This window comes from Mus musculus, chromosome 1 (assembly GCF_000001635.26).
Source record: "Mus musculus strain C57BL/6J chromosome 1, GRCm38.p6 C57BL/6J".
Classification (NCBI taxonomy): domain Eukaryota; kingdom Metazoa; phylum Chordata; class Mammalia; order Rodentia; family Muridae; genus Mus; species Mus musculus.
The window spans coordinates 11,918,341-11,941,157 of NC_000067.6; the positions used below are offsets into that span (position 1 = coordinate 11,918,341).

At 36.9% G+C, this 22,817-nt stretch overlaps 1 protein-coding gene across 10 annotated transcripts in view; it reads left to right on the forward strand.

Moving 5' to 3' along the window:
* The window catches only part of A830018L16Rik (RIKEN cDNA A830018L16 gene), a 562,288-nt gene that overhangs the window by 504,726 nt on the left and 34,745 nt on the right, over positions 1-22,817 (forward strand). For 7 of the 10 annotated variants that reach the window (XM_030254977.1, XM_006495544.2, XM_006495540.3 and 4 more), the window contains one exon: positions 15,204-15,251. The exons of the other annotated variants lie outside the window; for them this stretch is intronic. In XM_030254977.1, coding sequence (XP_030110837.1) covers positions 15,204-15,251 — 48 coding nt within the window. The remainder of the gene's footprint in view (positions 1-15,203; positions 15,252-22,817) is intronic. 10 annotated transcript variants of the gene reach the window in all.

Sequence of the window (22,817 nt, forward strand, 5' to 3'; positions counted from 1 at the left end):
TCAGATGTCAGAAGCAGACATCTACCTGCCAGACCTGAAGGTATAGATGGTAGTGAGCCACCTGATGAGGTTCTGGGAACCTAACTCAAGTCCTCTGCAAGAGCAATAAACACTCTTAACCACAGAGCTATCTATCCGTCATATTTATTACTGAAGTGAGCAGCAGTATGCCATTGTTGTTCGGTGCCATATGTACACAATTTCATTTGACTGTCACAGTAACCCTGGAGACAATGATTCTGTCATCATTTACAGGCACGGAAGCTGAGACACATCATATGTGAAGAAGGGGTTTAACATCTATTTGTGTGACCACACAAAAGCCTGATTCTTCATCTGTCTCATGTTCATGCAAGCAGTCTTTATTATTATTAAATATTTTATTCATTTACATTTCACATGCTATCCCAAAAGTCCCCTATACCCTCCCCCATCCCTGCTCCCAAACCCACCCACTCCTGCACCTGGCCCCAGGATTCACCTGTACTGGGGCATATGATCTTCACAAGACCAAGGGCTTCTCTCTCCTCCCATTGATGGCTGACTAGGCCATCCTCTGCTACATATGCAACTAGAGACACAGTTCTGGGGGGGTGGGGTACTGGTTAGTTCATAGTGTTGATACTCCTATAGTGTTGCAGGATCCTTTAGTTCTTTGGTTACGTTCTCTAGCTTCTTCATTAGAGGCCCTGTGTTCCATCCAATAGATGACTGTGAGAATCCACTTCTGTATTTACCGGGCACTGGCATAGCTTCTCAAGAGATAGCTATATCAGAGTCCAGTCAGCTAAATCTTGCTGGCAAATGCAATAGTGTCTGGGTTTGGTGGTTGTATATGAGATGGATCCCTGGTGGGGAGTCTCTGGATGGTCCTTTCTTCTGTGTCAGCTCCGAACTTTGTCTCTGTAACTCCCTTCATGGGTAGTTTGTTCCCCACTCTAAGAAGGAACGAAGTATACGCAATTTGGTCTTCCTTCTTCTTGAGTTTCATGTGTTTTGCAAATTGTATCTTGGGTAGTCAAAGAACCTGATTTGATACACACTTATCAGTGAGTACATATCACGTGTGTTCTTTTGTGATTGGGTTACCTCACTCAGGATGATATTCTCCAAATCCATCCATTTGCCTAAGAGTTTAATAAATTTATTGTTTTGAATTGCTGAGTACTACTCCATTGTGTAAATGTATCACATTTTCTGTATCCATTCCTCTGTTGAGGGACATCTGGGTTCTTTACCGCTTCTGGCTATTATAAATAAGGCTGCTATGAGCATAGTGGAGCATGTGTTCTTATTACCAGTTGGAACTTCTTCTGGGTATATGGCCAGGAGAGGTATTGCTGGATTTTCTGGAAGTATTATGCCCAATTTTCTGAGGAACTGCCAAACTGATTTCCAGAGTTGTTGTACCAGCTTGCAATCCCACCAGCAATGGAGGAGCTTTCGTCTTTTACCACATCCTTGCCAGCATGTGCTGTCACCTGAATTTTTGATCTTAGCCATTCTGACTGGTGTGAGGTGGAATCTCAGGGTTGTTTTGATTTGCATTTCCCTGATGATTATGGATGTTGAACATTTTTTCAGGTGCTTCTTAGCCATTTGATATTCCTCAGTGGAGAATTCTTTGTTTAGCTCTGTACCCCACTTTTTAATAGGATTATTTGATTTTCTGGAGTCAATTTTCTTGAATTCTTTATAAATATTGGATATTATTCCCCTATCTGAATTAGAATTGGTAAAAATCCTTTCCCCATATGGTGGAGTCCTTTTTGTCTATTGACAGTATCTTTTGCAGTTTTATGAGGTCCCATTTGTTGATTCTTAGCACAAGCCATTGGAGTTCTGTTCAGGCATTTTTTTCCCTGTACCCATATCTTCAAGGCTTTTCCCCATTTTCTCCTCTATAAATTTCAGTGTCTCTGGTTTTATGTGGAGTTCCTTGAACCACATAGAGTTGAGCTTTGTACAAAGAGATAAGAATGGATCAATTCACATTCTTCTACATGATAACTGCCAGTTGAGCCAGCAACATTTGTTGAAAATGCTGTCTTTTTTCCACTGGATGGTTTTAGCTCCCTTGTCAAAGATCAAGTGACCATAGGTATGTGGGTTCATTTCTGGGTCATCAATTCTATTCCATAGATCTACCTTTCTGTCCCTGTACCAGTACCAAGCAGTTTTTATCACAATTGCTCTGTAGTACAGCTTGATGTCAGGGATGGTGATTCCACCAGAGGTTCTTTTATAGTTGAGAATAGTTTTTGCTATCCTAGGGTTTTTGTTATTCCAGATGAATTTGCAAATTTCCCTTTCTAACTTGGTGAAGAATTGAGTTGGAATTTTGATGGAGATTGCATTGAATCCGTAGATTGCTTTCAACAAGATAGTCATTTTGACTATATTAATCTTGCCAGTCCATGAGCATTGGAGATCTTTCAATCATCTGAGATCTTCTTTGATTTATTTCTTCAGAAACTTGAAATTCCTATCATACAGATCTTTCACTTACTTATTTAGAGTCACACCAAGGTATTTTATATTATTTGTGACTATTGTGAAGGGTATTGTTTCCCTTATTTCTTTCTCAGCCTGTTTATCTTGTGTAGGGAAAGGCCACTGATTTGTTTGAGTTAATTTAATATATAGCTACTTCACTGAAGCTGTTTATCAGGTTTAGGAGTTCTCTGGTGAAATTTTTGGGGTCACTTATATATACTATCATATCATCTGCAAGTCGTGATATTTTGACTTCTTCCTTTCCAATTTGTACCCTTTGACCTCCTTTTGTTGTCTAATTGCTCTGGCTAGGATTTCAAGTACTATATTGAATAGGTAGGGAAAAGTTGGCAGCTTTGTCTAGTTCCTGATTTTAGTAGGATTGCTTCAAGTTTCTGTCCATTAAGTTTGATGTTGGCTACTTGTTTGCTGTATATTGCTTTTATTATGTTTAGGCATTGGCATTGAATTCCTGATGTTTCCAAGACTTTCATCATGATTTGGTGTTGGATTTTGTCAAATATTTTCTCAGCATTTAATGAGATGATCATGTTGTTTTTGTCTTTGAGTTTGTTTATATAGTAGATTACACTGATGGATTTTCATATATATTAAACCATTCCAGTATTCCTGGATTGAAGCCTACTTGATCATGATGGATGATCATTTTGATGTGTTCTTCGATTTGGTTATGGAAAATTTTATTGAGTAGTTTTGCATTGATATTTATAAGGGAAATTGATCTGAAGTTCTCTTTCTCTGTTGGATATTTTTGTGGTTTACATATCAGAGTAATTGTGGCTTCATAGAATGAATTGGGTAGAGTACCTTCCCTTTCTATTTTGTGGAATAGTTTGAGAAGAATTGGAATTCTTCTTTGAAGGTCTGATAGAACTCTTCACTAAACCCATCTGGTTCTGGGCTTTTCTTGGTTGGGAGACTGTTAATGACTACTTCTATTTCTTTGGGGTATGTGGGAGAGTTTAGATCAATAATCTGATCCTGATTTAATTTTGGTACCTGATATCTGTCTAGAAATTTGTCCATTTCATCCAGGTTTTCCAGTTTTGTTGTGTATAGACTTTTGTAGTAGGATGTAATGATGTTTTGAATATTCTCATGTTCTGTTGTTTTCTCTCCCTTTTCATTTCTGATTTTGTTAATTAGGATACTGTCCCTGTGCCCTCTAGTTTGTCTGGCTAAGCGTTTATCTAGTTTGTTGATTTTCTCAAAGAACCAGCTCCTGGTTTGGTTGATTCTTTGAATAGTTCTTTTTGTTTCCACTTGGTTGATTTCAGCCCTGCATTTAATTATTTCCAGCTGTCTACTCCTCTTGGGTGAATTTGCTTTCTTTTGTTCTAGAGCTTTTAGGTGTGCTGTCAAGCTGCTAGTGTAGGCTCTCTCTAGTTTCTTCTAGGAGTCACTAAGAGCTATGAGTTTTCCTCTTAGGACTGCTTTCATTGTGTCCCACAAATTTGGGTATGTTGTGGAATTCATTTTCATTAAACTCGAAACTCTTTAATTTTTTTCTTTTTTTTCTTGACTGAGGTATCATTGAGTAGAGTATTGTTCAGCTTCCACAAAAATGTTGGCTTTGAATTATTTATTATTGAAGATCAGCCTTAGTACGTGGTGATCTGATAGGATGGATGGGATAATTTCAATATTTTTCTATCTGTTGATGCCTGTTTTGTGACCAATTATATGGTTATGCCCTAGAAAAAGCAAGAAAGTAATCACTAAACAAACCTAAAAGAAGACAGCCTCGAGAACAGAATCTCAACTCTAACAAGAACAACAACAACAACAACAACAAAACAGGAAGCAACAATTACTTTTCCTTAATATCTCTTAATATCAATAGACTCAATTCCCCAATGAAAAGACATAGACTAAGAGACTGAAGGTACCATGAGGCACTGAGAAGAAAGTATATCCTTTTGTTTTAGGATAACTGTTCTGTAGATATCTGTTAAATCCATTTGTTTCATAACTTCTGTTAGTTTTCATGTGTCTCTGTTTACTTTCTGTTTCCAGGATCTGTCCATTGATGAGAGTCTGGTGTTGAAGCCTCCCGCTTTTATTGTGAAAGGTGCAATTTGTGCTTTTAGCTTTAATAAAGTTTCTTTAATGAATGTGGCTGCCCTTGTATTTGGAGCATAGATATTCAGATTTGAGGGTTCATCTTGGAAGATTTTACCTTTGATGGGTATGAAGTGCGCCTCCTTGTGTTTTTTGTTAACTTTGGGTTGGAAGTCCATATTATTCAATATTAGAATGGCTACTCCATGTTGTTTCTTCAGACCATTTTCTGAGAAAATTATTTTCCAGCCTTTCACTCTGTGGTAATATCTGTCTTTTTCCCTGAGGTGAGTTTCCTGTAAGCAGCAAAATGTTGGATCCTGTTTGTGTAGTCAGTCTGTTAGTCTATGTCTTTTCATTGGGGAATTGAGTCTATTGATATTAAGAGATATTGATATTAAGGAAAAGTAATTGTTGCTTCCTGTTTTGTTGTTGTTGTTAGAGTTGAGATTCTGTTCTTTCGACTGTCTTCTTTTAGGTTTGTTTAGTGATTACTTTCTTGCTTTTTCTAGGGCATAATCGTGTCCCTCCTTGTGTTGGTGTTTTCCCTTTATTATTCTTTGAAGGGCTGGTTTAGTGGAAAGATATTGTGTAAATTTGGTTTTGTAATGGAATACTTTGGTTTCTCCATCTATGGTAATTGAGAGATTTGCTGGGTACAGTAGCCTGGGCTGGCATTTGTGTTCTCTTAGTGTCTGTATAACATCTGTCCAGGATCTTCTGGCTTTCATAGTCTGGTGTAATTCTAATAGGTCTGCCTTTATATACTACTTGACCTTCTTCCCTAACTGTTTTTAATATTCCATCTTTATTTACTGCATTTGTTGTTCTGATTATTATGTGTAGGGAGGAATTTCTTTTCAGGTCCAGTATATTTGGAGTTCTGTAGGGTTCTTATATGTTCATGGGCATCTCTTTCTTTAGGTGTGGGAAGTTTTCTTCTATATTTTTGTTGAAGATATTTACTGGCCCTTTTAGTTGAAAATCTTCATTCTCTTCCTTAGGTTTGGTCTTCTCATTGTGTCCTGGATTTCCTGGATGTTTTGAGTTACGATCTTTTTACATTTTGCATTTTCCTTGATTGTTGTGTCCATGTTCTCTATGGAATCTTCTGCACCTGAGATTCTCTCTTCCATGTCTTGTATTCTGTTGCTGATGCTCGAATCTATGGTTCCTGATTTCTTTCTAGGGTTTCTATCTGAGTTATCTCCTTTTGGGTTTTCTTTATTCTTTCTACTTCTGTTTTTAGATCTTGGATGTTTTGTTCAATTCCATCACCTGTTTAGTTGTGTTTTCCTGTAATTCTTTAAGGGAATTTTTGTGTTTCTTCTTTAAGGGCTTCTACCTGTAATTCTTTAAGGGATTTTTGTGCTTCCTCTTTAAGTCCTTCTACATGCTTAGCCATGTTCTCCTGTATTTCTTTAAGTGAGTTATTAATGCCCTTCTTAAAATCCTCTACCAGCATCATGAGATATGATTTTAATAAATCTGAATCTTGCTTTTCGGGTGTGTTGAGGTATCCAGGACTTGCTGTGGTGGGAGTGCTGGCTTCTGATGATGCAGATGTCTTAGTTACTATTAGTAAGATTCTTATGTTTGCCTTTCACCATCTGGTAATCTCTGGGGTTAGTTTTTATAGCTGTCTCTGGGTGGAGCTTGTTCCTCCTGTGACTCTTAGCCTCTGTCAGCACTCCTGGGAATCCAATTCTCTCCTGAGTCTCAGTTGTCAGAGTACTCTCTGCAGGCAAGATCTCCTTTTGCAGGGAAGGTGAACAATGGTCTGGAGCTCAGCTTTGCCTCCTGTCTGAAGATATAGACCCTGTCCCTGAAGCTATATTGCTTCTGCTGCCCGTGTACTCTCCTGGGAGCAGACTGGTCTCTAAAGGACCTGGGATACAAGATAGCTTTCTCACCTGGTCCTGCTGTCAGAGCCCTCCCTCCAGATCCAGTCTTGCTCTGATGACCAGTTCATATCAGCCCCATATTAAACAGAAGAAACAAGTTTTATAGATACTTCTTAGTTAATGTTGAGAATCAGGGTGTCTGCGGGTAACCCCAGCACTTATGAAGGGGAAGCAGGAAGTATATGAGCTTGAGGCTTGCGTTGGCTGTAGCTTAGACATTGTTTCAAAACAGACAAATCTTTTTTTTTTCTATGGCACATATTTGTTCACAAGTTGGTAAAAATCATGTTTCTTACTGTTTCATTATTTTATAGATTTTTATTGTATATAAAATTATTTTTGATGTATTTAACTTATGAACTTGATCTTTTTGCTATTATAAACAAAAATTAGAGTCAGATATTAAAAATAGAAACAAAGAATTATGTTTGATGTATTCGTTAATAGAAATATGTTTCCTTAAATGCAGAGAAAGGGCTGGTGATGTTATTCACCTGAAATATCGATCACGATTTAAAATCAGAACTACACAGGTAGAGAGCCCCTGACACAGGAGCCCTTGGTATTTTCGGGGCCTTTTTATCTCACATATCAGTTTTCCTGCACATTCCCATTCCAGTCTCAGTTCAGGAAGCTGGTCATTGTAGCCATTTGGTCATTTTGCCAGGCACAGGTTAACTTAATTTCAAAAGAATACATTGTGTGTTTGGTTTGAATTATGAGGCTTACATTCGTATTTGACTGACCTCGGAGAGTTTATCCAAGTACTTTACAGATTCCAAAGTGACATCTATTGATTTTGTTTAAAGCATAATGGAAGAGCATTTAAAGGTTTAACGATTTCAAAAATTAAAGAATTTCAAATTGTCAATTGGTTTTTATGAGGTCAGTGTTATAATTAGGTTACCCACAAGATTAAGTTAGAATGCCTAGTGTGCTCTTCCCTCTTCTGGTTATGTGACTGACAGTTACCACTTTACATAGACCAAAGGCTCAAGGACATAATCACAGATAACTCCACAGTAAGCAGAGCTAGGTAACAACTCATTCTGTCTTACAGGTGTCACTTGGATCTCCAGATCCACCTACAAAATATGGTAACATCAGAAATACCTTTGTTTATTTAAATATATATTTTGCTATGAAACTAAGTATATATACAGAAAAAAAAATCACTCAAATCACACTCTTAATCAACATTGAGAGAAAACCAGAGTTAAGGGCTTGACCTTTACCAGACAGCTATGCCTCAGTGGTCTACATCCTGCTTATATGCTTATAGTCCCCATTGCCATCATAGACAAGTAGAATCATAACTCTGTATCACATAACATTCCAATGTAAACATTTTCTCTTAGTGTGTACCTCTGAGATCTGACTGATCTTTGTCACCTTTAGAGAATCACATATATCTTTCAACCTCTTTGTTGTAACTGTCTCCTCTGCATCTAGCATTTTGTTACAACATGCCTGATAAGATGGACAGGAAACATTTCTTGAAATGTACCTGTTTGGTTTTGTTTTGTGTCTTCCCTTTTGTTTCATTTGTTTAACGTTCTAGCTTCAAGTTCTCTGTTCTCCACAGAGTTGTCTTCCTTGCCTCTTTTTAATGTTTCCTAATTAGCTAAAATTCTGTAATTTTAAAAAGACCTCCTTTTACTTTTTTTCCTTAAATTTCAATCAGAGACTTATTTCTCCCCAGAGGGAAGTATTTATATTCAAAGAATATAGCTGTAAAACTGAGTTGTATCTTTTTACATTGTACATTTCTACACTGTCCTTTCTATGATCTAACATTCACTTATGGAGGTCATCAAGGTCACCATGTCCCCAAATATGGAGCCTTTTATTTCTAGTCCATCCACTTTTGTTTTACCTGACACTGAAGGAAACTAAAGCACTAAAGTACTTCTCCTACTGAGCAGCCACTTTTAAGAAAATAGGAACAAAGAAATATTTTAAATCCTTCAAAATTGAACATTCTTACTAACAGTCATTATTCTCATAATTATTCCTGCTCATTTCCATCATCACTAACAAACTCTTAAACATGATATCAAAGACTTTTGAAGAAAGGCATAAATCATTTTTATTCAAATTTAGAAATTGGGTATTTGTATGGAAATTAACTATGTCTTGCCCTCTCCCTCTTTAAATCTTTTATTTTGTATATCTAAGGGTTCTGCCTGTATATATATATATATATATATATATATATATATATATATATATATATATATATATGATGTAGTGCTCCAGCAGAGAAAGAGCACTGATACCCTGCAACTAGAATTATAGAAGAAAATATGTATGCATTGGAAACTGAACCCATGTCCTCTGCAAGAGCAGCAAGTGCTCTCAACCACTGAGCCACTTCTCCAGGGCCTGTTTTGTTATTCTTTAAGAGAAATCTGATGAAACTTGAGGTTATTCCTTCCCAGAACAGACATCCTGCTATACCAGTAAACTTTAAAAGCAGAGTGAGTCACAATCTCACTTTCCCAATAGCATCAGTGGTTTGTGGTGGTGGTGATGTTCATTCTGTTTTTGTTTTGTTTTGTTTTGTTTTGTTTTGTTTTGTTTTGTTTTTGAGGTTTTTGTTTTGTTTTGTTTTGCTTTTAATCTTTGCTATGCTAAAGTGCTAAAGTATCCTTTCCACTGAATGAAGCTGTCATTTGTGAAAAAAGGTAGTCAAATATAATATCTATCCATAACATCATTGACAGATTTTTAAGATGTAAATTTCTCACTTGATCTGAAAGAGCCCTAGGGGAAGTTATATAGAAGCAGCATCTTTTCATATGTGCAAATATGAAGACAAACCAGATTCAACCTCTTAAATACACCAGTGACTTCACAGACCTCTGAATTTACCCCGGCTTCCCATGTGTGAACTATCTTAGTTTTCAACTAGCCAGACAATAGTAGCCATTGTCCATAGGGTCTGCCAAGCTCAAAAGCTTAATTTCCCCCTCCTCACCTCCTGGAAATATGATGCACTTACCCAGAGTGATGAAGCAGTTGGAAAGCAGAGTATCACCATGTCTGGATCACTATTCCATGTACTTGTCATAAGAAATGAGGACCCAACACACTGCTGATAGCTATTATTTCACAACACAGCACAACACACACTGTGTCTTTGTGATTTTACTTGTACTTCTCATGGTTTCTTGTGTTTGTTCTGTTGTGTCTTAAGCAAAATTTCCCTTATTTCCAAGACCTTGTATAGCTTAGATTTCAGGCCAATTGTATAAATCTTTAAGATGACATTTGAAAATAATATCAAGCATGACTGTGTCCTTTGTACAAAGTCTTATATGTGCAGTGTCAACAACAGTTCTAGTGTTTCTAATCATTCATTATCAAGAATTTCACTAGTCAAGAATAAAAGCCACAATGCTTTTTCTCTTAGCTCTTCCTGTGACAGCTTAATGTTACATGAGTCAGGGAACTTGTATTTGATCCTAATTGTCTGTCTGTTCTCCCATGGCAAACTTCTTATAAGAGGGGTAAGTTCTTATCCAACTATTTGTCCTGATACCTACAACCATCTGTGACTCTCACCAAGTGCTTGATACCTCAATGCAATAAATGATGATGACATTTGATGTTTTGCTTGGGTTTAGGGATGGCTCGACCAATTCCATTGATTTCCTAGACTTCTGTGGGAGGCAGATAACTCAGAAACTTCTTAAGATGGAAGTCTATCACTATCAATAAGAAAAAAACGGCCACCAACAGACTGAGAAAGGATTTTTACCAATCCTAAATCTGATAGGGGACTAATATCCAATATATACAAAGAGCTCAAGAAGCTGGATTCCACAAATTCAAATAACCCCATTAAAAATGGGGTACAGAGCTAAACAAAGAATTTTCACCTGAGGAATACCGAATGGCAGAGAAGCACCTGAAAAAATGTTCAACATCCTTAATCATCAGGGAAAAGCAAATCAAAACAACCCTGAGATTCCATCTCACACCAGTCAGAATGGCTAAGATCAAAAATTCAGGTGACAGCAGATGCTGGCGAGGATGTGGAGAAAGAGGAACACTCCTCCACTGCTGGTGGGATTGCAAGCTTGTACAACCACTCTGGAAGTCAGTCTGGAGGTTCCTCAGAAAATTGGACATAATACTACCAGAAGATCCATCAATACCTCTCCTGGGCATATACCCAGAAGAAGTTCCAACTGGTAATAAGAACACATGCTCCACTATGTTCATAGCAGCCTTATTTATAATAGCCAGAAGCTGGAAAGAACCCAGATGTCCTTCAACAGAAGAATGGATACAGAAAATGGGGTACATTTACACAATGGAATACTACTCAGAAATTAAAAACAATGGATTTATGAAATTCTTGGACAAATGGATGTATCTGTAGGATATCATCCTTAGTGAGGTAACCCAATCACAAAAGAAGTCATTAGATATGCACTCACTGATAAGTGGATAATCCCAGAAACATAGAACACCCAAGATGCAATTTGCAAAACACAAGAGAATCAAGAAGAGGGAAGACCAATAGGTGGATACATCATTCCTCCTTAGAATAGGGAACAAAATACCCATATAAGGAGTTAGAGACAAAGTTTGGAGCTAAGATGAAAGGATGGACTATCCAGAGACTACTCCACCCGGGGACCTATCCCATAATCAGCCACCAAACCCAGACACTATTGCACAATGCCAGAAAGATTTTGCTGAAGGGACCCTGTTATAGCTGTTTCGTATGAGGCTATGCCAGTGCCTGGCAAATACAGAAGTGGATGCACACAGTCATCTATAAAATGGAATACCGGACCTCCAATGGAGAAGCTAGAGAAACCACCCAAGGAGCTGAAGGGGTCTGCAACCCTATAGGTGGAACAACAATATGAACTAACTAGTACCCCCAGAGCTCGTGTCTCTAGCTGCATATGTAGCAGAAGATGGCCTAGTCGGCCATCACTGGGAAGAGAGGCCCTTTGGTATCGTAAACTTTATATGCCCCAATACAGGGGAATGAAAGGGCCAAGAAGCAGGAATTGGTGGGTAGGGGAACAGGGCGTAGGGAGGGTATAGGGACCTTTTGGGATAGCATTTGAAATGTATATAAAGAAAATATCTAATAAAAATAAATAAATAAATAAATAAATAAATAAATAACTTCTGATGAATATCAAAAAAAAAGATGGAAGCCTATGTACTAGCATTGTCACTTAGTTTCATTTGAGTAGGGTGGGAAACAAGAACATTTCAGTGAAGTAGGGTTCTAATGAAATTGTTTTGGAAGGAAATTGGTCCCACAGATCTTACACATGTACTGTTGTATATGAATATCCCCTACTGAGAAAGCCAGTCTGTGTTTTGTCTAAAAATTAGTAAGATGAATAAGAAATGCTTACTGATTGGAGCAGGATATGCATAAAATGTTTAAATGCAAAGGAAATGAGGCGCAGAAAAATGAAGTTGTGCTATGAGAATATTCTACATTACTGAGAAGATTTCTTCAAATATAAAATGTTGAACAAGGTGACACATGTCTTCCTGCTTAATAGCTCATGTGATCTGGTAGGGGACTCTTGATTCCAGCTTTTCTCTCTCCAATTTTTTCTGAGTTGCAGTATAATTTCTGTTTTGTATTTCCAATATTTTTTATTTCAACTGTGACTGTATTAGAAATTGTTGATAAGTGAAACCATGTTTCAGGAAATACCTTCCCTTGTTTGTGTTTTTAAAGGCATAGTTTCCATATCCCTGATCTTTCTCTCCTTCACATACCCCTTCTTCCTCTTTTCTATTTGTTTTACCCTCTTTGATTTTCAAGAGAAATTGCATTTGGATATTTTAAAATTCTTTTTAAAAAGGTGATTACGAAAATATTATGCTATGGGGATGATTTGATATTAAAAATACTGGTCTTTAAATTTATGAAAATTTGGACTGAAATGGATAGAAATAGATTTGTGAAATGTTTTATTTCCTTAGGACCCCCAGTTTTGGGAAGAGAGATTTGTAAGAGACTTTACAAGTCTCTAAAGAAGCCGGGACAGACATGTGGAATCCTGTTCTTCGCTGGGTTCTTCTTTAGACTTTAAAATCATCGATCCTACCTCTTGTCTTTGCCTCTGTTCACTGGGCCATGGGCACATTTGTAATCCTCTCTGCCAAGTGCTCCTTTTTTTTTTTTTTATATATTACCAACTAGAGACTTTAATTTTATGTTTATCATTTATTGGAGCCACCAACTCAGTGATTTGGGGATGAGGCTTGTAGCCAGACTCCAGTATGTGAAAGAAATGATTTGTGAGTTCTCCTGCCAATCTCAAGGCACAGACAGATTCTCAGAGAATGTCTTCATTTATTTTGGATTAGCAGAACACTGTGATGGGCATGCATGAGCCATAGCAAACTCTGTGGTATCAAAACGAATGAGGCAATGGTAAATTTTTAAAGGCAAAAGGGAAAAACTTCACTGGTGTCAGAGACCTCTGGGGGACTTGGCATTAGTTCATTGGTGGAGGTGCTATTGCTGGTCAAGTTGAGACTGTCTTATGTGGACTGTTGTGGTTTTAAAGATTGGTAACCTCTTACATAAATCTGTAGACATATGTGAGGTGTTCCATATGTTCTATTGTGTGTCCAATGAGACATTTCTTCTGAGCATTTGAAATGTTCTTTTCATAGATGGGAAGTCATGAGTCTTCCCACCTCCTAACTTGCTTGCTTTAATTCTGTGCCATCCTCACAAGAATGGTTTTATATTGATATGATTCGTTTTCTATGGCATTGGCATTAAATATTTTGGCACAGTTGAAGGAGCAAAGGTGTCAAGAAGTATTCTTTCTTGTATTTTGATATGTGATCATCAAGAAAACCCTCTGTCATCATCAAGTCTTGGCAGAACATTGTGGACTTCTAGACAAATTGGAAAAACCATTCTTTTCTAGCTGGAAGCAATCAAGTCTGTTCAGTGAGCACCTAGAAACTCTGAAATTGCACTTCATGTCCTCCAAGTGTTCAGAAACATGACATGCTGCCTTCACACAGTGGCCACTTAGCATATTTATCGTCAACAACAATTTGCCAACTAGTCCCCTTTTTCCTGGCAACTGACAGGGAAAAAAAGATAATTAGGCATGTGAGAGACATACTGGAAGTGTCTACAGCATATCGGTGCTAGTTGATCAGCTAATAAGGGATTAAGTGTTGAACTTGTGGACTCAAATTAAATTTCCTCAGTTTTTAGAGGTCTTACATGAATTTGATTTCTCCAAATAGCTTATACTTTAATAACGTAAAACTAACCTATCCTTTTAACAGCTTTCTGCAAGTGCCACAAGCTTAGAAGCATTTAGAGACTGTTAAACTGCAGTATATTGATCTGTGTGTGTGTGTGTGTGTGTGTGTGTGTGTGTGTGTGTGTGTGTGTAGGGTATGTGTATATGTGGGCAAGTATGTTGTGGTTATGTGTGATGTGTTTGAGTGTGTGTGAGCCTGTGCATGTATGTTTATGTGTACTAGTGGAAACCATGATTTTTGGAAGAAGTATTACCATATTGATCTGTTATGTCTTAATTTACTGAAATGTCAGGCTATTGCTTGTAAGTTAATTCTTGTTTTCATGTGAGCATGCTGCCTTTATTTTCCCTAGATCATATTGTTCAGATCATGCAGAAACAGTAGCCATAAAAAAAAACCACTGCAGCAACAACAACAACAAAAACAACAAAACCTACTTTTAAAATGAAAGTGAATTTAACATTTTATGATAAATTGCTTTTAAGGTGATAGAGCATCAGGCTGAAGAAAGGCCCAGTGATGCTTTGCTTAGCTCCTGGGTTCATTTATTTCACTCACTCCTCCTAGCTTTAATTGATCGACATATCAAATTGACCTGAGGATGTCTTGTCCTTAAATTGTACTTTAAAACACAGGAACACACACACACACACACACACCAGTCCAATGAAATTACATATATGAGACACTTTGAAAAGTCACAAAAGATACTGTAAAAACCATTCTAAGCGTCATTCAAATTTATATAGCTATTTTTCAAACACATATGACATCCTAGAATGTATCATTTCATAACAGCACAGAATTTATTTCCAAATTTCCCTGACTATGTAGTCTAAAAACATAACTTATCCAAACCAACAACTTGATTGATAGTTTAGAATACATTTAATTTGATGCTTTAAATTTTAGTGATCTCAGGCTCACTGGTTTCTAGAGTTCAATGATGTATTAGCAAAACACACAAGTGATAGATACTTGGCAAAGCACACATCACTATGGCTAGAAAGACTAAATGCAAAGACAAAATATTTAGTAATATGTTGGTTTTTCATAGGATAGTCTTAAGTCCAGATGTTAGATCTTTACGAAAATTTAGAGCACATGGAATTAGTGACTTCATCTCATTTTAAGAACATAGTTAGAAAGTTAGATAATGGAAAATTTCATAAACCTGCCTAGCATTCTCTTCTAATATTTAATAAGCTTCACTGACTAGCTATTTGTTTACATGAACTGAAATGTACTTACAAGTTGTGACTGTGTTTGGAAAGAAATGATATCTCCCTCAGAGAGTCTGAAGCTGTCAAAATGACAGGCGCATGGGCACCGCTTGGACAGGGGAGAGTGAAGGAGATCTCCCTGCCCTCTATAATTTCATATTGTTCTTTCTTTCCCTTTCTGACCTCTCCAACCTCTGTTTACCTCTAGGGAGAAGCCTCTAGTGGAGCACACTCTTTGAAATCCTACATGGAAGAAGTGAGTTTCTAGGGACTCTACCATAGCATGTCATCAATCTACACGTGAGATGAAGCACGAACTCCGCTTTCTCCTTCTATCTTTTCAGTTCCTCATACATATCCTATTCACTGGCCATGTTTAGAAAAAGTACAATAAATGATGTTATCAAAATTGCTTTAGTTCCTCATTCATAGAGGGATACTTCCTATCAGTCCATTCATCCTGAAAATGGAGGAGAAAGTGCATGAACCGAGTGCTGTCATATGTTTTCATTCACAAAACATTAGTTGTATATGTATAATGAGAAACACATGTTTTGTGCCGGGCATGAGGACAAACAAAAAGAGTAAAACCAGAAAGACACAGTCCTGGCCTCTATGAGAAGAGCAGTCATGATAGGGCAGCACCCATTGATGTGCACCTACTAACATGGAAGCCTTATATTCTTGGCTTTACTTGTGAAGACACTGAAGAGTGTTCTGTGCCATACAGCTTTATTCTGTGTCAGAACTTTTCCAGCGTCCCTAAGACCTGAAGCAAACTCATGATGCTCATGAAGAAACCAGCTTGAATCTGCTAGGCGTCAAGGCAGGTTAGGAATAGGTTCCAATCTTTGGGAGGAATGCCAATTCTCAACAGGAACTGATCTTCTCTGCTTCTTCCCAATTCAAGAGGCCATTTAAATGACATCTGAGCACTCTGTATTTCCTACCCAGGATGGTGCATGGATACTGAAATTCTCAGTTCCTAGTATCACTCGGAGAGGAATGTGGAGTGTGCAGTCTCTACAGGTTTGCCTATCTTCCCAAAGATAATTGGAGCTTTTCAAAAAAGCACAGAAGGGAATAACAAAATGATAGGAAGGAAATCACGGGGAAGATGTTCAGGGTCACAAGCATCCAAATAATTGGGCAAAATGTGGGAGGATTGAATACTAAGTTTCAATTTAATGGATCTGATGCAAAGACTTACAGTATATTTGAACAATTAATATTATCCACAGAAATTGGAGATTTTGTGGTCACTTACGCTCTTGGTCCCAGGCTCAACATGTGCTGATGGGACTGGACTTCCACAAAAAGGCTGGAGATGCCTCTTGCTTCTGGTGCAAGGCTGTGAAAGGAAATCGCTGAGTCATGCATGCATGGGCTAAGGGCTACATATCAAGAAGAGGCATGTTAGAATGAGTTTTGTTTTGTTTGTGCCTTCTGATTAGAAGTGCTTTGAAAGGCATTGCTGCTGCAAGGGCATTAACATCAGCATCAGCCAGAGGCATATTGGAAACAGGAACTCCCAGGATTCACTGGGTTCCAAGGACTCATTGTTCATCTTGCTGAGCTTATTCAGATCTCCATGGATTGACAAATATTCTAGCTATGTATGGAACAGTTCTCTAGCTAGGTCTTTCTGGAATGATTTCTAGAGGTAAATGTGAGTCTTCTGAGTCGAAAGGGACCATCAAAGAAATAGGCTCACTCGAAGGATGAATTATGGCCATGTTGGCAGCAGGGAGCTTCTTTGGACAGACTCTTGAAGAGCATTGCAAAAGCATGTTTATTGACTGTTACACAAAAGTTGTTTTAGGGGTAAAACAAGTTCTTCTTACCAAAGCCCTAATCTAAGCTATATGCTTCTTGAAGGAAAATACTATACCCCTGCAATTTTAGTCTTTACTGTGTATTGTTTGCAGTACTTAATTAATATAAGACATTCCAGGTGTGCCATGACTATCTTGTGATCCAAATCATACAAAGGCTATAAAGCTCTATCAAGAAAAACAAACAAACAAAATAACAAAACAAAATCTCTAGAAATAACAGAAAACAATCTCTGTTTTCTATAGTGATTTTTTTTTTAGGTCAAAGTACTTCTAAAAAACTATTTCATTCTAATGTTTACGCTAGATATAATGATTCTACCAGAGTTTTTGCTACAGTTGAAGACATGCATCATGGGAAAGCCTACTCTCATTCTGTAGTCTAGAAAGGGAAGACAACTCTATCAGTACATTAAAACTTTGTTTATTCCTCTGTTCTCAGACATGATCTGTTTTATTCTTGAGAGTATAAATGTCTTCAGTTTATGAGAGTCATCATTGACTCTCTGTGTGTGCTTTGCTAGTCTGTGTGAACCAGGTAGTGTAAATGTTGCCTATCCATCCTCATGGTCTACGGGTGTGTGGAATTTTCACTTCCAATTGGATTATGCTTACATACTAGCTGTTTCATAAAGCAACAAATTACCATCACAATAAAGTTATGTGGCCTTGATTAGTGTCTTATGAATTAGTTACTAATTTTTTTCTTCTAAATTTGTATACATTTGGTATTTAGAAAATACACATTTAAAGTCTCCATTGATAATCTGTTTAAAACACGAGATATAAAATGACATTATTTTCTGTTTTTTTTTTTCTTTTCTCATTTGAGATTTTACTTTACTTTTCATGTTATAGGATGACCAAACAAAATGCAAACCTAATATTTGTGAATGTTAGAAGCACTGACATAAAAACTGAGCTTGCAAACATTTGTTTTTAATTTAGCACCGACTAAAATTCAAATAAGCTATGCTTTAATGTATGTCACATTTATTGTTAAACTTTGAACAATTTTTAACATATCAATCTCTCTATTCTTTTGTTTTGTTTCCTTCTGGTGGGGTTGGGTTTTTTTTCCCCACCCTGGGGTTGGGTTTTTTTTGTCTTATTTTTTGATTTATTTACTTACTTGCTTACATATATTGTACATGAATTATAACCACATGACATTAAGCAATTGTGTTGAGATCTAAATAGAAAAACCAAGGCAATATAATTTTTGTAAAAAATATTTTATATATAATAATATTCTATGTAATAATAAACCTAGTCTTATTCTATATAATCAATTTTTAATCTATTATTTTAATCTAGCATTTAGATTTTTTTGAGGAGGAGGGTTGAGACAAAGTCTCTTTATGCAGCCCTGGCTTTCCTGCAACTCACTATGTACACAAAGCTGGCTTTGAACTCACAGAACTATACCTGCCTCTGCTCTCCAAGTGCTGGGATTAAAGAAATGTACTATCATACCCAGCTGACACTTAGCTCTTTGGTCTTTAGATCTTTTAGCAAGTAAAAAATAAGATACTTAATGAATCTATTTCCAGATCTTCAAAATATCTCTCAAAGTTAAATTTAAGAGATTGCATGGTCTTCACATGTGAATTACTTGACAACTCAAGTTAGAAATAATTTCAAAATAATACTTTATCATCTACAATCATAACACTAATGCTGATCGATAAAGTGAATTAAAAACAATTTATAAAATTTAAGTATTTCTAAATCTTTATTGTCATACTTTTTATAAGAAAAGTAATGTTCTCAAAATACCATATTACCCAGATCATAGTGTGGGATGAGCATAATGCACAGCCTTAAAATGCCCTAGACTGGTGGGGAGTTGTGGTGTAGACACAGGCATCTATGAAGTGCTAGCCACCGCAACAGTGAAAAAGCTCTGGAGAACTAGAGTCAAGGCAACCGTTTCTGAAACTTCATGAAGCAGTCACAACTTCACGAAGGTGGTGAAGGCCATATGACAGAACAGCAACCAGCACACGCCGTGTGAACTCACTCAGAATGACAAGTGGCAGCTTTGTCACCTCTAAGGGCGCCAGCCGGGAAACAGCACTGGAAAGATGAAGGCTTTCCCAGCTCTTGGGCTCGGTTTGCCAGCTGCACCATCTGAACTGGAGAGGGACTGATTCTGTGCAGCATGGGGGCTCCAGATCACTTACACCCACTCAGGCCTGTCTGACTCCCCGGGGTTGAACTCTGTGACCTTCAATGTAAATGAGCTTCCTGCTATATTTCAGATGGAAAAGGCACATTTATTTATAGAAAATGAATAATATACATTTTGCTCTTCAGATGTACTAACTTTTAGAAAATCAAATTAACTATTATCACTATCATAGCTTATTGTCTTCGGGAAACTAGGCAATTATATTAAGTTTTGCAAAATAAAATCCTTTTTTGCCATTGCCAATTAACATTTTGACATTCCTTGTTAAATGACAATTTTTAAAAGCTTATATTCATAGCCCTCATAGACATATAAAAACAAGTCTGGCTCAGGAGATACCTCAGTCGGTCAATTGATTGCCTTGTAAGTTCGAGAAAAAGAGTTCCATCCCTGAATCCATGTTAAAAAGCAAAACACCTAAATGTGGGGGAAGAAATTTGTAGCTAAATAGCTGGGGATGCATTGACAAGCTCGGCCCCTTGGGCCAGTTTAGCCTACTTGGTGAGCTTCAGGCTAGGGACAGACCTTGCCTCAAAAACATAGTAGGTGATATGACAGTAATCACACCCGAGGTTGTCCTCTTCTCTTTCTCTACACATGTGCACCCTCCACACACTTATACACATGAACACACACACTCAACCATACACACACACACAAATACACATAGAGAAATACATGTCAAATGTATAGAAAGAGTAAATTAATGATGGAACAAGTTATATGTTATGACCAATAAAAGAAGACTTCAATCATATAAAAGAGCAAACAAAAAATGTTAAAATGACATTGTAAATAGATGGAAAAATTGGCCAAATTAAATGCATTTCCACAGGCTAACTAACAATCAACCACCTTTACAATGGACACAGTTTGCATCTACATAGACAAGACTCATTTGTGGTTTTACTATATTTTATAAACTACATAGTGTGATATAGCTGATATATAAATGACTCATGCAGCCAGAGAAGCAAGTGCCTACAAGGGAATGCTGGGAAATGACTAATTTTTCATGGATTATAATAATGCTTTGTTCCTTTCTCTGAGGAAGAAGTCATTAAATAGAAAGGCTTGCCTAGTGCAGTGGTAGGCTCTCCAAGTCCTCAACACAGAAGAGAAAATAGGAGAGATGGTCAAATTTTCTGAAGTAGTTTTGAATCAGTTTTTACTTCTCCCTTTTTATTTTTTTGACAATTCATTATATTTTTTATACTTTAGTTATAACTTTTTCCTTTTTTTTTCTCAGAATCTATTCATTAAAAGTTACAGCTCCTGGACATAGTTAACTGTATTCTTATATTCCAATTGCTTTTTGTGGTTCCCAAATAATTGGACCACAGAAACATTATTCATAAAAAAGAAATTAATGATTTCAGAGTCATTGTGCGATAATTTGTTAACAAGTGCTAAGAGGCAGTATTATAACATTGCCAACTAAATGTATAAATGACTTAGAGGAAATTCTACTTTCAAAGAAGTACGAGTTAATTCTTTGTCATTTGAAGCAGTCTATGAAATATATCTGGAGCAGACTAATTTTTTTTTACGTACATTGTCAGGTTTGGTGAAGAATGTCATTATCCATTGAGCTAACTTGCTTGCTCTTATTGTACAATACTCCACAGAACATCTATTTAGAGGGATTCTATGACTTGAGAGTTCACAGGAAACTGAGGAAGAGTGTTGGAAAATAACCGGAACCATTGTCAGTATGTTTTTGCATGTTCATATCCAATGGGTAAAAATCGCTAATTTAGAATTAAAATATTTTCACAAAGGAACACTTTTTTCCTCTAGATAATCTGAACTTCTATTGTCAGATGTAACATAAATCAGTGATTTATAGCAGTGTGAGAATCCAAAAATAAGTTATACATATGAAATAACAATACTGCTAGCTTATAAAGCTCTTACTCTGTAAGCAAAGAGAAGGATTTGTTGATTCAGGCCTAGTAGCTATTCATCCATGCCACTAGTGCCCATCACCCAGGTCCCTGAGTAGTTGCTCTACTTAGGGCAAAAAAAGAGAATGTTTTTAAAAGGATGAATGGTATTTCTTCTAAAAGCAGCGCTGAAAGCTTGTTCTTAGTAATATGACAACATTTGGCTACACTGAAATATAGCTTAATAACTGCAGATTTTTTTGAGTAAACTTAATGAGAAGGAACACATCAGTTCTTGTTTTTGAAAAATGTTCAGGATTTTAACTTCTTGACCTGATCACAAAGAATTATATGCAGGCTGATGGGTGAGTTTCAGACATGCACTGCTCTTGTTGATCAGAGGTAGGCAAACTGGGGGTTTCTATTTCTAGCTCTGGTTTAGAGAGAGCTAAAGTACAACAATGAAGTCCTCTGTTAGTGATACTTGCTCTGTCATCATAATTCGGTGTCAACAGTGTAAAGTTCTCCACAGCTCCACTGAGTTCCATCTCTGCTGTATACTACAAGCACTCCACTGAGTTCCATCTCTGCTGTGCACCACTTGCAATAAACCAAGGCCGGCTGAGCCTTCTTTACTCAGGAGCGAGGCAAGGAAGTCAGTTGCTTATGTTGCTTAATATCTGAGCCATCGTGGGGAAAATAACACACCTTATGACTTATTAGTAATATTCTTTCTTACAAAATGGATTTTAATATTTGGGACAAGAAGCTAAAAAACAAAAACACTTTTCTAAATTAATTAACATTGTTTTCCTTGGATATTTTGTACTGTGTTTTCCGTGGACATTTTGTGCTGTGTTTTCCGTGGATACTTTGTGCTGTGCTTTCCGTGGATATTTTGTGCTGTGTTTTCCATGGATATTGTGTGCTGTGTTTTCCGTGGATATTTTGTACTGTGTTTTCCGTGGATATTGTGTGCTGTGTTTTGATTGAGAAGCTCCAGCCTTTGATTTCTTCTTAGAAATCTAAAACCATTTTTCAGTTTTCCTTCTTTAAAAACAGAGGACTTCAAAATATGCTTTGAGAATTTTCAGGATTGTGATTTTCTCTCTTTGATACCTGAAATAGTGTTTCTCCACATTATGTTACATCTGAACTTCTATTGTCAGATGTAACATAAATCACTGATTTATAGCAGTGTGAGAATCCAAAAATAAGTTATACATATGAAATAACAATACTGCTAGCTTATAAAGCTCTTACTCTGTAAGAGTAAACTTAATGAGAAGGAACACATCAGTTCTTGTTTTTGAAACACACACACACAGAGAGAGAGAGAGAGAGAGAGAGAGAGAGAGAGAGAGAGAGAGAGAGAGGGTTTTCAAGACAATAAACCCAGTATTTTCATATTTGTACAGCTTCTTTGAGCAGCTCTGCAAAGCCAACTCTAATAGTTGACAGAAATTTAACAATTAAATTAAATCCTAAGAATAAACATCCATTTACATGTAAGTTACATATTCCAAGATTGAATAACTTGTTTTGGTGCTAAATTTCCTTTAGAAAACCTAACTATAATCTTTCCCATTCAACTTTCTGAAGAGTGGGGACCTAGATTGATCTGTTTTCAAAGCATCGGGCATTATCTAACTGAATATCTCCCCTTTCTCTATCAGCAGTAAGAGGGTGGTACAGTCTAAATCTGAATGTCTGTAGACTCGTGGTTTGAATGTTTTATATGGAACTGGTTGTTCTTTTGTTTTGTTTTGTTTTGTTTTGTTTTGTTTTGTTTTGTTTTGTTTTGTTTTGTTTTGGTTTGGTTTGGTTTGGTTTGGTTTTGTTTGGTTTGGTTTGGTTTGGTTTGGTTTGGTTTGGTTTGGTTTGGTTTGGTTTGGTTTGGTTTGGTT